A 15,327-nucleotide genomic window follows, 5' to 3' on the forward strand; every position below is an offset into this window, starting at 1 on the left:
CATCCTCTGACGAATCGTTGAACCAGAACTCGTTGTACTCATTTTACCACGTTTTTATAAAATTGCTTTCTTTTTTACTTCATTTTAATTAGAACAAATTTGCATAAATATGTATAAGCACACTATTTAGTTTGCTCGATTTGTAAACAAAGCTTCTCAGCGCTGAAAAATATACTATTGTGAACAACCTAAACGAGCGAAATTCACAATAGCGCTATTCTTCATCGAATGAGCGCCATAATACCAAATGAAAATTCGTTCGCTCAGCACTTTCGACCACAGTCGAAAATCGAATGCAACTCATAATAGGGGCCTATGCCTCCTGGAGCCATCGAAACCTAAATTTTGACGTCAAAAAATCACATACATGAATGTGTATTTGAACCCTGCTAGCAAAAATAACAGATATCTCTCAGATATCTTTAAGATTTCCGGCCGATACCGATCGGAGAAAGGCATGGAGAGGTTGGCTGGAAATCTTACCGACACGTGGTTTGAAATTTAGAGCTATTTGCCGACGATTCTGGCGGCGTAAATAAATAAATACTAATTCAATAAATCTATTAGTGCGTGTTTTTGGAAAGTTAACATTTTATATTAAAAAGTTTTAAATTTTATATATTTTATTTTATACGGTTCTGAAAATTTTTCCGATTTTTCATTCCAAAAGTGTTTTATATATGAAAGATTTCAAATAAAAAATGGTCTGAATCGTCCCAAAGTTATGGGCATTTTCAAATATCGGTATCTCTAAAACGGCTGGACAGAGAAAGTTTAAAAATTCATGGAGACCTCTTTCAATTAGCATTTTAGGTATGTGTATGTATCACAGTGAAGAAATTTAAAAAGAAAAATTAAAACTTTCATCGCGTGTCAGATTAGCTCATGAGCACTTTGTTAGAAAAAGAGCACATAAAAGTTCTGAAATATGTACATACATACATAAATACATATGTACATATAATAGATTGTACATACTTTTTTGATTCATCTATTTTATGAATAGCCAGTTTCACGAAAGTAATTTAAGAGAAATATAAATTTTATTCGAATTTAATGTGAGAATAATAAAAATCATTTTTCCCTTAAATTGCTGTTGCGGCTTACTTAAACTGGAAAATGCTAGAAAATTTCAAAGTTTGGACTAAAGCCTTTCCAAAAAATTAATATGTATGTATATGTATGTAACTTAAATACCTAAACTGCTCTTTTAACACTAACAAATAACAAACGCTTGATTTCAGTTTGGATGTCGATCTTTTATTATTATTTTTTCTTTATTTTTTGTTTTTCGATTTTTTTTGTGTTTTTTTTTCAGTTTTATACAAAAAAAAATGAACACAAAACATATCACAGTTTCTTATCACAATTTATCATAAATCTAAATTTGCCTCGAACAGCAAAAATTTGCTCAGTAATAGAATTTAAATAAATTAAAATAGATTACTGCCAGCATTTTTTGTTGTTTTTCTAGCTTTTAGATCTATGACAAATACACATAAAATATCACAGACAGCCAACTTGCTTACATACTAGCTTTTTTTCTTAAAAAAAAAACAGCAATTACAGCAAATGGTTGCAATTGTGTATTTGTGTGGCCAAAGGTCACCACAATCACTTAATGAGAGAGAATATCACTGTTGAACCTGAGTGCCTGTAGAGCAGAGTGTTGTCGGGTGGAGCAGTTGGGGACGTGTGAAGGGCGACCTGTAAGTAGAGAAATAAAAGCAAGAGAAAAAGTTTTCTTAGTGATATGCTATTATTAACGTACTTCAAAAATATGAGAAGGTTATTGATTCGTCGGAATATTTTTTTTATGAATGTTACGGCATAACTTGGGACCACCATAACCCATTTGAAAGATAGTAGCTCAGAGATGGTCCCATACTAATTTGGTTTAAATCTGATTATTGGATCGTGAAGAAATTAACGGTACTCTTAAATTTTTATATGAGGATTGAAGTCGGTTTTGTTTTTTGTTTAATGTTTAATAAACTATTAGGTTTGAACATTTTTTTATTAACATGAATCATTCAATTGGGTAGAGTACTCAGAGTGACGACGTTCATATCCCATTGATTTCAAGCAAAAGTCGGATGAAAAGATATCTTTAAAAAGCTGCTCGGCTATAACTCAAATTTTCGCTTATTTGGCAAGATTTTTTTTCCAAAAGCAGGCTTCTAGCCTAAATACATTTACTACATACATACACTATTCACGAATATTTTCATGGGCAAGTTTTCGCATAAATTATTTAAGGAAATATATGTAGTTCATTCTATAATATAAACCATATAAATCAAAGTTTCACACTTTATATAAATAATAATAATAATAATAATAATAATATAACAAATATTAAAAAAAAAATTATCAACATTTTTATTCAGAGCTTCTACTCAATTTTCGAGTATGCAGTTTTGCAGCCGATTCAATTTTAGTCAAATGAAGCGCAAGTTTCAAACGGATTTTTGCACATAAGCATGACTTTTTTTTAAATAAAAAGCGAGTGACCGTTAGCAACAAAATTTCACAAAACTCGTTATATAAAAAAAACGCAAAAACAGTCTCAAAAAAAAAAATTCTCAAAAAGCAACGCTATTTTTTAATTGGTTTATGGTTGAATGGGCTACAAAACTGCGTACTCAGAAACTTTCTAGAAACTCTGAATAAAAAGTTGAACACTTTTACGAAAATTTTTTGAATTGTTGTAAACTTTATATAAAGTGTGAAACTTTGATTTATATTGTTTACATTATAAAATGAACTATGTTTTCATAAATTATTAATGCGGAAAATGTTCATGAAAATAATTGTGAATATTATATTAGAACAAGGTGTACACTTTCATCTGCCGCCTAGTGCATGTTAATATTTTCCTTTGAATTAATTTAAATCGATCTTTAATTTATTTATTTTTTATTTTAAGTTTGTTTATTTTTTTATTATTAGTACTTGTTTTATTAATATTATCTCATTTTACTTTAATTTATTTTATTTTTTGCTTTATTTCATTATATTTTTTCCATTTTATTTTTTAAATTATTTAATTTTTGTCTTTATGTTTGCAAATTTTTCACTCCGTTTTTATTTTAATATTTTTCATTCATTTTTATGTTATTTTTACATTGTGTTTTAATTATTTTCCTTTAATTTAATTTATTTTACTTGAATCATTTAAAATTCTATATCAGAATTTATTTCCATTTCTTCAAATGAAATCGATTAATATACATACATAATACACGCACATCGGTACTACGCACACACGGAAGTTAAAAACAATTCACCATTAAAATGCTTACCGTCTCTGTGACTTGGCCGTTGCCCAACTGTCCCCATTGTCGCCACCACCGTTACTGTCGTCTGCCATGTAATTCCCCTTCGCAAGCTCCAGCTCTTCCGCTCACATACCTTACACAAGGACACAACTTGTGCTTAGCGACATAAATCAAAGAAAATTTTAGGAAAATCTATTCCAACCGTATAAGTTGGAAATGTATTAGAGATAAAAAAATATCACAGCTATTTCGTAAAAAGTTATCAACGCTTCAACGTGGTAACTTTAAGAAAATTTTGATCGACTTGTACTAAATATCAAAAAATTTCGACGTTTTATATTCGTTTTCGTTCGCTGTAGTACTTAAAAATGAATTTACGCAATTTGCCAAATTGTTCAGCACAATTTTACGTAAATTGTTTTCCCCCCAAGCTGAATTGCTCATCGCTGAACAACCCAGCACTTTCTGCTTTTCCCATTTTCGTTGTACACTGTTGCGGTGCTATATATCGACTAAACCAAAAGTGTACAAAATTTTCACAGCTACTCATAAATATTGTATTTTTATAGCAGAGGCTCCTCTATCCGCATACTTGCGCACAGACAAAAACACATAAATGAAAGTAAATACTATATAGTATTTACTAAATCGGCTTTCAGCTGTTCGCTCGTTGCTTACGACAAGCAAATTTTCTTTCACTCAAATGAAGCAAAGCGCTCAAATTGAGTGTAGAATTTACAAAACAAACAAAAAAAAACACATTTAAATTGAGTAGTAAAATTTATAGAAATTTTGTGTTGTATACAAATTCTCTACACTGAGTCAAAAATAAAGGAACGAAGAGCCAAAGCACAAGTGAATTTCGCTCTTGAATTGAGTACAGCTGCAGCTCTTTGGCTCAATATGTATGAGCGTACTCACAGGGCCAAGTGCCAAGGAAGAACGGGTTTCGATGCAGCTCCTATTTATTTACTTGCTATATACTTTGCACATGCATGCATACATATGTAAATATACCATGGCACATATAAAAAAAATTTAATGTTCCGAGCCGGTCTGTGTGCGCTAAACAGCTGTTTTATGCCCAATAAATACAGCAACGTGCCCCTTTTCTGTACAACGAGCAGCCAACGAGAAGAGAGTCGTACAAAGCGCCTACAGAACCCATTGCAAAACTGACGGAGAAGTGCATATATATCTACATATTTTTTCTTCGTTTGACAAGGGTAAAAATAAATTCTTTTTTTTTCTGATTTTTTTTCAAACAAAGCCTTTATTAATTCCTCTTTATATACAAGTTTATAATTACACGCACACAAAACAATGAATACCCAGTTTGACTCAGGTATTGTCAGCATTCTGCTCACTTTTCAATTGCTTTTTATACACCTTAACCTTTTCGAAAACATGTGAGATTATGAATAGTTTAGTATCCTCCTGTTCTTCCTCCGGTAGTTCGGCTAGCTTGCCACCGATTAATCGATAGAATGCCTCATTTTTATTATCCGCCGTTAAAGTCGTCGCGCTTTGCTTCAAAAGCTCTTCCGTATTTTTCATAAAAGTTGCTAAACTTTCTTTCAACTCATTGAATTTTTGCTGTAGCACTTCAGGGGCCTCAGTTGTAGGAGTAGGTTCCGGTTGCAAGGTCTCAATTGTGGCTATTTCAATTGGTAATGTATCACTGCAATTATCTTCGTATTCAAAGGACGGCAGCGACATGAGCGACTCGTCGATCATACATTCAGGCTCGGATTTTTTAACTACGAAATCGTACGTATTCCTGGGAGAAATCATAAAAACAAAAACATTATCAATGTTACATACATATGAATGTAGGTATATATGTATAATAACTGCTCTATTTATTCATTACGTTCTGGGTTGTATGTAAGGATTTAGAAACGCTAGCTGCTCGTACATTGCCCAACGAGTTTCAAACTTGTTAAGTTTTTTATTTCCAGCTTTCTTGGCCATTAATTTGACATAACGATCCCTAAGTACACGCCAACGTTGGTAGCATTCATCAGCTGCGAGCATAAATTTACAGTTACTTATTATATGTATATAAAAATGATTATTCAAGTCTTAAATATGTACATAAATATTTCACCTACCCGATAACTCCATAACATCAGCAATCTCTGCCCAGGCTCTTTGGCGCAACTTCGAATCCCGGTAGCCCGCTTGACCTTTCGCGTAGAAAAATGGCCGCTTACGTACTTCCTCTATTAATTTGTTATCCATATCTTTGGTTGACATTTAGCTACAAATTTATTCTGTAGTATACCTAAATTTGTACTACTTGAAAAGCTTAAGTCACACACACATACTACCGCTTTTCTCTATAAAAAATAAAAAAAAACTCCACCATCTCCAGCAGAAAAACACGCACGTTCTAACTCAGCCACGTTTTAGGAACAACTAATATTTATTGTATCTATTCCGTTTTCATGCGTTTCATGCGCTCTCAAGCCGCATCGTGAAAAATAAAGCAGGCAGTTACATATGCGTCACAAAATTAGTGCCGCATTAAAACGCACTCAATTACTTGTATATAATCTCTAGTAGTGCTCTCGTTGACAATTCTCGCTCTCTTTTGTGCAGAAATCAAGAAGTTGTTTATGTTTTTATTTTAAGTTTCATGGGGTGGCTTCCGGGCAAGTTGTGGTGATACGAACCTCTTTCCATAGCTACATATACATATATACGTATGTATGTACATACTTCAAATAGATACATTGCATAGCTGTGTGTAGTTAACATAGGCAATTTTGCAATACTCCTCAAAGTCTGCACATCTGATCACTCAATTGGCAATACATATACTTCGGCCACTGCAGCCGGACAGATGTATATACATATATATGTATGCGTCTATATCTTATCGCTTCGTATATGCTCAGCTGTTGAGCAGCTTTGGACTCTATTTCCTTTTGGTATAACATTTAACCTTTGTTTTATCGCATTGAGGATTATGTCTTTTGATTTCTGGATCTTTGTTTGTTTGTTTTCGAAAATCGCATATTTATGGGACCAAAGAATGGGAAATGAATTTTAAAGGTCGAGGGATGGCAAACAAGGTGGTGCTACCAGAACAGATATACATACATACTTTGTATGAAAAAAACATAAGTGCGCCTGGGCAAAACTGGAGAAGTGAAACTTACGTTACATACATATCGTTTTTCATATGTACGCACATACATACATCTGCTTTTGCTTAAGGTTATATTTTTTGTCTTTTTTCTATCCAGATCCCTACCTCTACCCCTNGGTCGAGGGATGGCAAACAAGGTGGTGCTACCAGAACAGATATACATACATACTTTGTATGAAAAAAACATAAGTGCGCCTGGGCAAAACTGGAGAAGTGAAACTTACGTTACATACATATCGTTTTTCATATGTACGCACATACATACATCTGCTTTTGCTTAAGGTTATATTTTTTGTCTTTTTTCTATCCAGATCCCTACCTCTACCCCTATAACAAAATCGATAAATATCGATCACAAAATCGATAAATATCGATAACAAAACCGATAAATATCGATAACAAAAACGATAAAAATATCCATAACAAAGTCGATAAATATCGATAACAAAATCGGTAAATATCGATAACAAAATTTAAAATTATCGCTAACGAAATCGATAAATATCGATAACGAAATCGGTAAATATCGATAACAAAATTAATAAAAATATCGATAACCAAATCGATACAAAATATCGCCAATAAAATAGTTAAAAATATCGATTACAAACCCGATAAACAATCGATAACAAAACCGATAAAAATATCGATTATTTTATCGATAAGTCTCGAGAATCGCGAAAATCTCTAAAATCCCAAAATAATTCCCAGATTGAGTCTGTGTTTCTCTCTCTATATCTTTTCCTTTTTAGTTACCTTTATTTTAATCTTTCTTCCCCTATCTTCATCTTTACTTTTATCGGTATCCTCATCCTCATCTTTGTTTTTACTTTTATGTTTATCATTTTCTTCATCTACATATTCCCCTTTACCTTTGCTTTTATATATATAAGGAAAGTGTTTAAATTTACCTTGATCTTCATTTTTGCCTTTATCTTTACGCATCTTTGTTTTTGTTTTTATTTTTACTTTTGCCTTTATCCTTTTCTTTATTTATGTACTTTCATTCGTGTATTGGTCTTTTTCTATTCTTTAACCTTTTATTGGCAAATTTTTGTTAAATTAATACCATATGCATACACACAGTTAGCACTTATTTCAGCCCCAACCATTTCCGTCNTTTTGTTTTTATTTTTACTTTTGCCTTTATCCTTTTCTTTATTTATGTACTTTCATTCGTGTATTGGTCTTTTTCTATTCTTTAACCTTTTATTGGCAAATTTTTGTTAAATTAATACCATATGCATACACACAGTTAGCACTTATTTCAGCCCCAACCATTTCCGTCGCATCATTTCCGTTGCGCCATTTCCGTGTGCAATTTCCGTTGAATTTGCCAATTTACTGCCAACCAACCAACCGTCGCTAAAGAAGTTGCCAAAAATTAGTCTTACCGACTTAAAACTGCACTTTATTATACTAAAATTTAACGACTCTTTTTAACAAATTTTACGGGGTAAAAATCTCGAGAAGAATATCCTACAAATTTGTTATGTTACTATAAGGATACTTTTCAGGGAAAAGAGTGTGGAAAAAATTTGCAAAATTATTTTTTGTCCCGTATTCGGCTTTCATAAATATGGTCACCGTACATATACATACATACATAAGTATGTACATATTTTACGATTGCTCGACTGCTGCTACTCTGTAATTGCTGTGAGGAGATGCGTACAGCAAAGGTCATGAATAAATTGCCATTCTGAAATGAGATTTGTTTCCTTGATTTTGCCTCAGCGCATTTGTTGTACGCATTCCGTCTCACCTGCTCCTCCGCTCCATACCTGCAAGGGCGTTCGTCGTCAAATATAGTATGGGCTGTTGGTGTGTCACTGTGTACAAGCTGGAAGCGCCTCCTTATCCAAATTGCTATTTTTGTACAAATGCAAAAGAGCGGAGATATTAACCAGCACTCTGTGAGTAGCAGTTATAGTGCTTATCATGGCTATACGACACTCACATATTGGATTTTATTATTTTTTAATTTTGGTTATTTGTGGTTCCGCTTTTCATCGACTTTTTTCCTTTTCCGGATCGGTTTTTGGCTGGCTGGTTAAAAATTATCATTCTTAAACAAAAGCCATGTATGTATATATGTAAATTCAAGTTTCAATCTTTGTGCGATGGCTTCCTCAAGTGGGCCCTGAATTTACCAAGATTAATATTTTTCAATGATACAAAACTCGGCGGTGCCTGAAAAATCATTGAAAAATTTTAATCTTTGTAAATTCGGGGCCCACTTGAGGAAGCCTTACCCAATATGAAATAAAATCAAAATTTAGAGATTTTTTATAAGATTCTTTAGAAATATTTTGGATATGCAGGTTTGTAGCCCATACAATTCATATAAAAAATCACACTTTGTATGGAAGAAAATGATGGACATCGCAAAAAAAAAAATTAAAAATCAACGGTAAGTACCAGCCACTTCAAACTTGAAAAAAATTGAATGGGCTACAAAACTGCATACTCAAAATATTTCTAAGAAACCGAATTAAAAAGTTTGAAATTTTTACGTAAGTTTGTTGATTTTTTTTTTTTTTTAATATAGCACAAACTTTGTAACTTGGATTTATACGGTTTTTGTGAAAGAGTGCACTATTTTCCTATAAAAAGATAACCAAAATTAAAAAATAAATAGTCAATATGTGAGTGTCGCATAGTTATGATAAGCACTATAATATAATTTACTCGTGTTTCTTTTTTTGTCTACTTTTTAAATGATTGTAGACGTTAAGTTTAGCTAGGTTTTTGTGCTGTAACTATGTCGATTTGGCTGATGTAATATCTTATATTTTCAACGGACATTTATACTGCTAATGATAAGTCTCATGCAATTGCAGTTACCACCCACTAAAATGCTTAAGGTTCACATTCCGCTAATCATAAGTACACATGTATGTATGTATGCACATTAGGGTGGTTCTGGTCGAAGATATCACAGATAAATTTTGGTCCCGATTGGAGACTGTTACAGGCTGAATTAGTAGTGCCATACCATAGCCATAACCATAAAAACAGCAATTAAATGTTCCGATAAAACGAACGGGAAGTTCTGTAAATGATTATTGGTGTCATACTACAACGCCAGAGCCATAACGATAACCGCAGGTATCTATTTAATTTTAGTTTTTCGCCATACTCGTAAGCAGCCCTGAAGTATTTTGCTACGTTATGGCTAAGGCGCGTTATGGTTATGCCCCCTCTATTTTGGCCTTAAGGCGTGACCGTGGTATTACCGATTGAGGGGTTGTAAATAAAACTATCGCTCATTTGATTTTTTAAGGGCCACCCTAATGTATGTACATGCATAACTAATGTTTGCAGCCTACTACATAGAAATGTATGTAAGTTCGTTTTTCTTAGAAATTTATCGATAATTCTTAGAACTTTCAGCAAAAATAATATGTAATACATTAATAATTTTCTAAGTGGAACTATATAACAAAATATTGCCAATAATTAACAATAAAACCCACATTTTCATGAAATATTTGAATAGTTTTATTTTTCACAATTTTATTTGCTTGATATCGATATCGTTGTTTATTGATTTTACTCAAAAATGATATTCACTTTATGATCAGTTGCTTGATTTTTCTTTATGATTGATACGTATATTTAGTTTGGATTAGTTGTATGCATGTATTATGTCATATGCTTTGATTAGTTGATGCTTGATTTTTCGCTGCAATATATGTTTCTGTATGGATAACAAATTTATTGCTGTAATTTTAATTTTTGGGTTTAACAAACAATCCAATCGCTCTAAACTCATGCTTCTTTTTACATAAGAAATTTTTTGGATTTTTCAATAAGGACTTGATAACTTGAATCCTTTATTGCTAACACACCCTTAAACCAAACACTGAACTGCCAACATCAAAGCTTTCAGTGAATATGAAATTTTCATCATGGTGTAGAACACCGAACGTTTCTCGAATCTAATTTCAGAGTTTTCATGAACAACACATTTCATGCCGGTCGAAATTTTTATGCAAATTATATTTTTTCCATACGTTTGAATGGAAGGCCAGTTCTGAAATTACACATCAATACTAAACTAAATTATTTCAAAATTTCTATATTTCAAATAGCAATGGAGTTCTAAAATTAGCCACGCTAAGTTTTCACAGTTTTGAAAGTTGAAAAAACAAAGATCTGAGTCTAAAAATATGCAACATCTAGAGAACACACGTGCTCTTTCACACTGCCGAAATTCATCTGTTTCATATTAAATATTGAACTTTTTCTTTTGCATATTTTTAGGTACACTTAAGTTAGTATTTTTTGAAAGAAACAACACAACAAAAGCCATGAAGATTATAAAAAAGAATAAAAAACGTATGTATAGTATGCACGTAGTTACTCAGACAAGTGTGAACATGTTGATTTTTAAACGACTTCAAAAAAGGAGGATATTAATTGGTTGGAATATTTGTAAGTTACCGCTTAACTTTGGACCACGTTAACCGATTTCTATAAATATTATTTTTTTTTAATGAAAGGTGGTACCTCCGAGATGATCCCATACCAACTTGTTTAGATCCGACCATTGGATCATGAAGAAATTAACGGTACTCTTAAATTTTTATATGGGAATCGGAAAGTCGGTTTTGTTTTTTGCTTAAAAATTACTTGCTTTATACATATATTCAGAATGTACTTCAAGCTACAATTTTGTTGTTTTTATATAAAGATATTGGGGCCATATGAATAAAAGCTAAGCGATTGCTTTTTATTAAAAATGCAGACCTTTTTCTCGATTTATTCAAAGTAAATTTAAGTAAAAGGTCTGAGTTGTTATTCACACGGCCCAGTGTTTATACTTTTTTTTTTGTTTTTTTTTTTGCTGACGGCTTTTTGCCCTTTTTTGCATAAAAACACCCAGAAGATAATTTACGATGGCCTTCATAAGTGAAGACATTCTAAAATGCTTACCAAAGAAGCACTTAAAAATTGCTTCCCTGCATTCCTTCTAGGCGGGCATGTCCTATTTATAATTTACGTGAATGTATAAGTTTGTATTATTTACCATTACAAATGAATTTCAATATACATTTTGAGTAGCAATAAACCATATTTGATATAAGCCTAAAGCCGCTATTTTAAAAATGTGCGATTTTTATGAATTAAGGAAGCAACTTTAAAAAAAACTCCTACAAAACCCCCTTGGAAAGGATTCTATGGGTAGCGAAAGCAGAAACCCTTCAATTTGTGTCACTCCATACCAAAAAGAAAGGAGAAAGGAATGTAGAGTGGAAGGCTTCTTCACTCTCAGTAAGGGATTTTAACTCCTTAAATTATATACTGGGCATGAATTTCTTATGGAATAAAATGTCGAAGACCGTTCGCAAAAAAATTACAATAATACACTTGCTATACCTATATTAAAATAAACATATTAAAAATCAACTCCATAAAACTTGCGCTTTATTGTTCTTAAAAACTGCACATTCAAAAATTTTATAAAAATTTCTATCAAAAAGTTAAAAATTCTGACAAAAGCTTGTTGAATTTTTCTATATTGGTTATAAGTTTATTTTTGGTTAAAGCATAAACAATATGTTTGTAAAAAAAAATTTTGAATTGGATTGATGATTTAAAGGAATCAACATGTGAACACTTGTGTGAGTCGCCATATATGAGCGAATCTCTCGAGTTTATTCTTTAAGTGTCACTAAAAAAACGCTTAAGCATGCTTCTTTCATTTATTTCAATCAATGGAGTTTCAGAAATAAGTACAAAAAAGAATCAAGTACAGTTTTAGCCCTTAAACGTTTATTTATGCGAAGACGTTCCGAAATTACTCATTTTTTCATTGTCACTCAAAAAATCATAATTGTAGTTTTTAATAATTTTAACAAGTCTTCGAATAGAATGTTCATGTTAGAGGCAATGAAAGTGTGGGCATCAAATACAATATATCTGTGAAGTTCCTAGAGTGTGCAACCAAATTAAAAAATATGACAGCATGCAGAATATCTGTCGGAGCTATTTTGTAATTTTTGAAATTTAACAATTTTAAAAGTTTAAAATGTTAAGCCACAAGCTATTTCGCTAGCTACATCAGTAATAATACACCACAACCACAGCTACATAATGTGGGCACTTTCGAGCATTTAGAATTTAACTTTTTACAGCTCTTGCTACATACCACAACCTCACCATTCACACGTTTTTGTCGAAGAATGTAACAGCTCGTGGGTTTGCTCATATATGTATGTATGCCTTATTTATTCCTGGTCGCAGTACATTCCTCAACTGAAAATCAATTGCATGCCTTATTCATAAGAGTGATAAGGTCTTAAAATGTTTTGAAAATATTTTTCTCAACAATTGTATTGAGTTTGAGGCCGCTTTTTAATGAAAACTGTGATGGAAAAACAATAATAATTCCACAACATTTTCGTTAAAAAACGACCTCATGCTCACTAAAGCTGTTGAATATAATTGTTATTAGGCCAAAAATTACAATGATATTTTTTTTCTTTTAAAAGAATTTATTCCTTAAGAGGTTGTAGATTTTAATTTTAAAAACCACAGTAGATAATATGTAACGGGCTCAGCAAATGTCAATTACGGTTAATTTCTTGGGTTATTTTTTCCTTTTTTTTTTAACTTTTTCCTTGACACAATTTGATATTTTTAGATGTACTCATAGGTATGTAGTATGTATGTATAAATGTATGCGTTTATTTATGATTATTAAAATCTAGCAGCACAAATTTATAATGTTTAGCAATGTGTTTATTTCATTTTTGCAATTTCTTTTCACAATACGTATGTATTTCCTTAGTTCATTTGGCATTTTACAATTCATGTACATAATTTGTAGTTATTGTATTTAACAGCTAAATTTGTATGTAATAAATGTTGTATTAATTTTTTGAATAAACTTTAGTTTTCCACTAACACATGCTTGTTGACTTGAGTCGATACTAATTAGCATGCTTTAGAAAATATATAAGTTTACAGGAGTACAGCACGCTTGCTGTTTCGTAGTATGTAACTTTATTTGTTTTTTTCTTTGTAATCATATCTAACAGTCGTAAACTTAATTAGTGTGGCTTGTTTATTTAGTTGTTGTGTAAAGAACTTAAAAAAGCAATTCAGAAAAGATATATATATATATGTATATATATATACATATATATTTTTTTATAAAACTTGAATAGAACTATACATATATTTTTTCATTTAAAATGGGGAAAATATTTTTGCGGTTTTTTAACATACGCATACGGACATACACATGTACATGTATATTTTTTGGAGACGGTTCGCAATTATTTTGCGGCTGGCAATTATGTATGACAGTTTTTTCGGTTAATCGGCAGTCAAGCAAATAATTTTCCAATCATTTTCTTGAATTAAATTACTTAAACCTTTTATTATTTTTGACTTAGGTGTGCGTGGCTGCAAGAGGGCGGTCTAAGCGCATGTCAAGTCAGCAGCAAAGAGATCAATGACGGATTTTTGCAAAGAAAAATGGACTTTTTAGTTTTCGTTTGCCTTTTGTTTGTTTGGCTGTCTGACGCGACTGGACGCATGCACATATGTACATATACGTATGTATGTATTTAGAATATATACATTTACAATATGCGACAGAAATGGTTTTGCGTTGCAAGCCACTCACCCATATTTTACCAACACCATAAATTTAATGTTTTAGATATTTTTATGTTTATCAACATTAAAGCTAACTACTTGCATGGACTTACACACTACATATGTACATATGTATATGTAAGTTCCTGTTTAGTTTTTGTTTGTATATGCGTGGTGTATGTATGTATGTATGAAAATAATCAAAATTAAATATACTTTCTCTCGAGGAAAATTGCCAACATATACAGAGTGTTTGCGGAAGTATGTAATATTGCAGAAGACTTTTTACACAGATATTAAATTTTTAAAAAGGCACTTTAAATCATTTAAATAACTTGAGGAAAATAATATCCGAGTTATGTCTAATTTCTGGCCAATAAGTTTCATTTGCAAGTAAAATTTCCGAGTAGCAGAAATAAAAAAATCGCTACCTCAAATAGAGATCGCCAAGTAAGTGAGTGAATAACAGGTGTGCCTAAAAATATGCAACGACTCCGTATGTATTGGAACTCTTTTTTTGTTGCACATTTTTAATCACAGACGAGACGTTTTCTAGAATTTAATTGCCGGCCTCAATAGTCAGAAAGGCTGGAAAAATTAACGTTGCATTGTTATTCATGCTCAGACGTACATATTTGTTCAAATTTCGAAATTTTTAACCGTTGAAAATCTCTATTGCAGAGTTTTGGCAAATGGAATACCCATTGGAAATTTATCAGGACGCGTGCTGAGTCGATTTAGCCATACCCGCCTGTCTGTTGAACGTGCCGGGCCTTCCAGTTTTAGGGATATCCGCTGAAATTGTTGTATTATTGTATGAATCATTTGACGGAACCGAAAAGATTAGCTCCCATACAACTGATTGCTCAGATAAAAGAGTTTGCAATGAAAATCCTTCAATTAGACAGCTAACACCGTAAAGCTATTGTTAGCAACAGAAAATCATCAAGATCTGTGCTCTTTTTGTGATAAACTTCTTCATTTTAGTAGTTAAGGTACTTTTAGGTGAGATTTTCTAATGTTGATGAAAGATATGAACGCTTCGGCATAGCCAAAGACAGCACTGTCTTTAATTGTTATAAAGTAAATAGTTTTCTAAGCTTGAGACCTTTTTGCAAACAAACTCCAGCAAACAGTCTGCAAATATGAAATCGTGAAAGTGGCTTAAAAAGCTTTTTCTTTTAGCGCTACATGTTCACATACGTTTTTATTCATTTATTTTTTATTATATAACACTAAAGCAACGACTTATAAAAATTATTATTACAGCGCCTA

General features: G+C 31.9%; 1 protein-coding gene and 2 long non-coding RNA genes across 8 annotated transcripts; all 3 read right to left on the bottom strand.

The window, feature by feature from the left end:
- Positions 1 to 1,272: 1,272 nt before the first annotated feature.
- Positions 1,273 to 3,842, bottom strand: LOC108360697 (uncharacterized). The gene is made up of 2 exons (XR_001847169.1): positions 3,306 to 3,842; positions 1,273 to 1,707 (listed from the first exon to the last, which is right to left on the bottom strand). It is a non-coding gene; the product is annotated as an uncharacterized LOC108360697 (long non-coding RNA).
- A 688-nt stretch (positions 3,843 to 4,530) lies between these two features.
- LOC108360695 (uncharacterized) lies at positions 4,531 to 5,818 on the bottom strand. Of its 6 annotated transcripts, none has more exons than XM_017613089.1 (4): positions 5,608 to 5,818; positions 5,396 to 5,557; positions 5,155 to 5,308; positions 4,531 to 5,061 (listed from the first exon to the last, which is right to left on the bottom strand). In XM_017613089.1, the coding sequence occupies exons 2-4, from the start codon at positions 5,538 to 5,540 to the stop codon at positions 4,623 to 4,625; spliced, it is 738 nt and encodes a 245-aa protein (XP_017468578.1). In that variant the 5' UTR covers positions 5,541 to 5,557; positions 5,608 to 5,818; the 3' UTR covers positions 4,531 to 4,622. The 6 variants fall into 6 exon arrangements, with proteins under 6 accessions (XP_017468578.1, XP_017468577.1, XP_017468575.1 ...); XM_017613088.1 differs by having other exon boundaries at positions 5,615 to 5,817; XM_017613086.1 differs by having other exon boundaries at positions 5,612 to 5,817.
- Positions 5,819 to 12,286: 6,468 nt separating this feature from the next.
- On the bottom strand, positions 12,287 to 13,847 carry LOC108360703 (uncharacterized). The gene is made up of 2 exons (XR_001847170.1): positions 12,616 to 13,847; positions 12,287 to 12,571 (listed from the first exon to the last, which is right to left on the bottom strand). It is a non-coding gene; the product is annotated as an uncharacterized LOC108360703 (long non-coding RNA).
- Between the last annotated feature and the right edge of the window lie 1,480 nt (positions 13,848 to 15,327).

Source organism: Rhagoletis zephyria, unplaced genomic scaffold (genome assembly GCF_001687245.7).
Source record: "Rhagoletis zephyria isolate East Lansing unplaced genomic scaffold, Rhagoletis_zephyria_1.1 Rzeph_scaffold_00611, whole genome shotgun sequence".
Taxonomy (NCBI): domain Eukaryota; kingdom Metazoa; phylum Arthropoda; class Insecta; order Diptera; family Tephritidae; genus Rhagoletis; species Rhagoletis zephyria.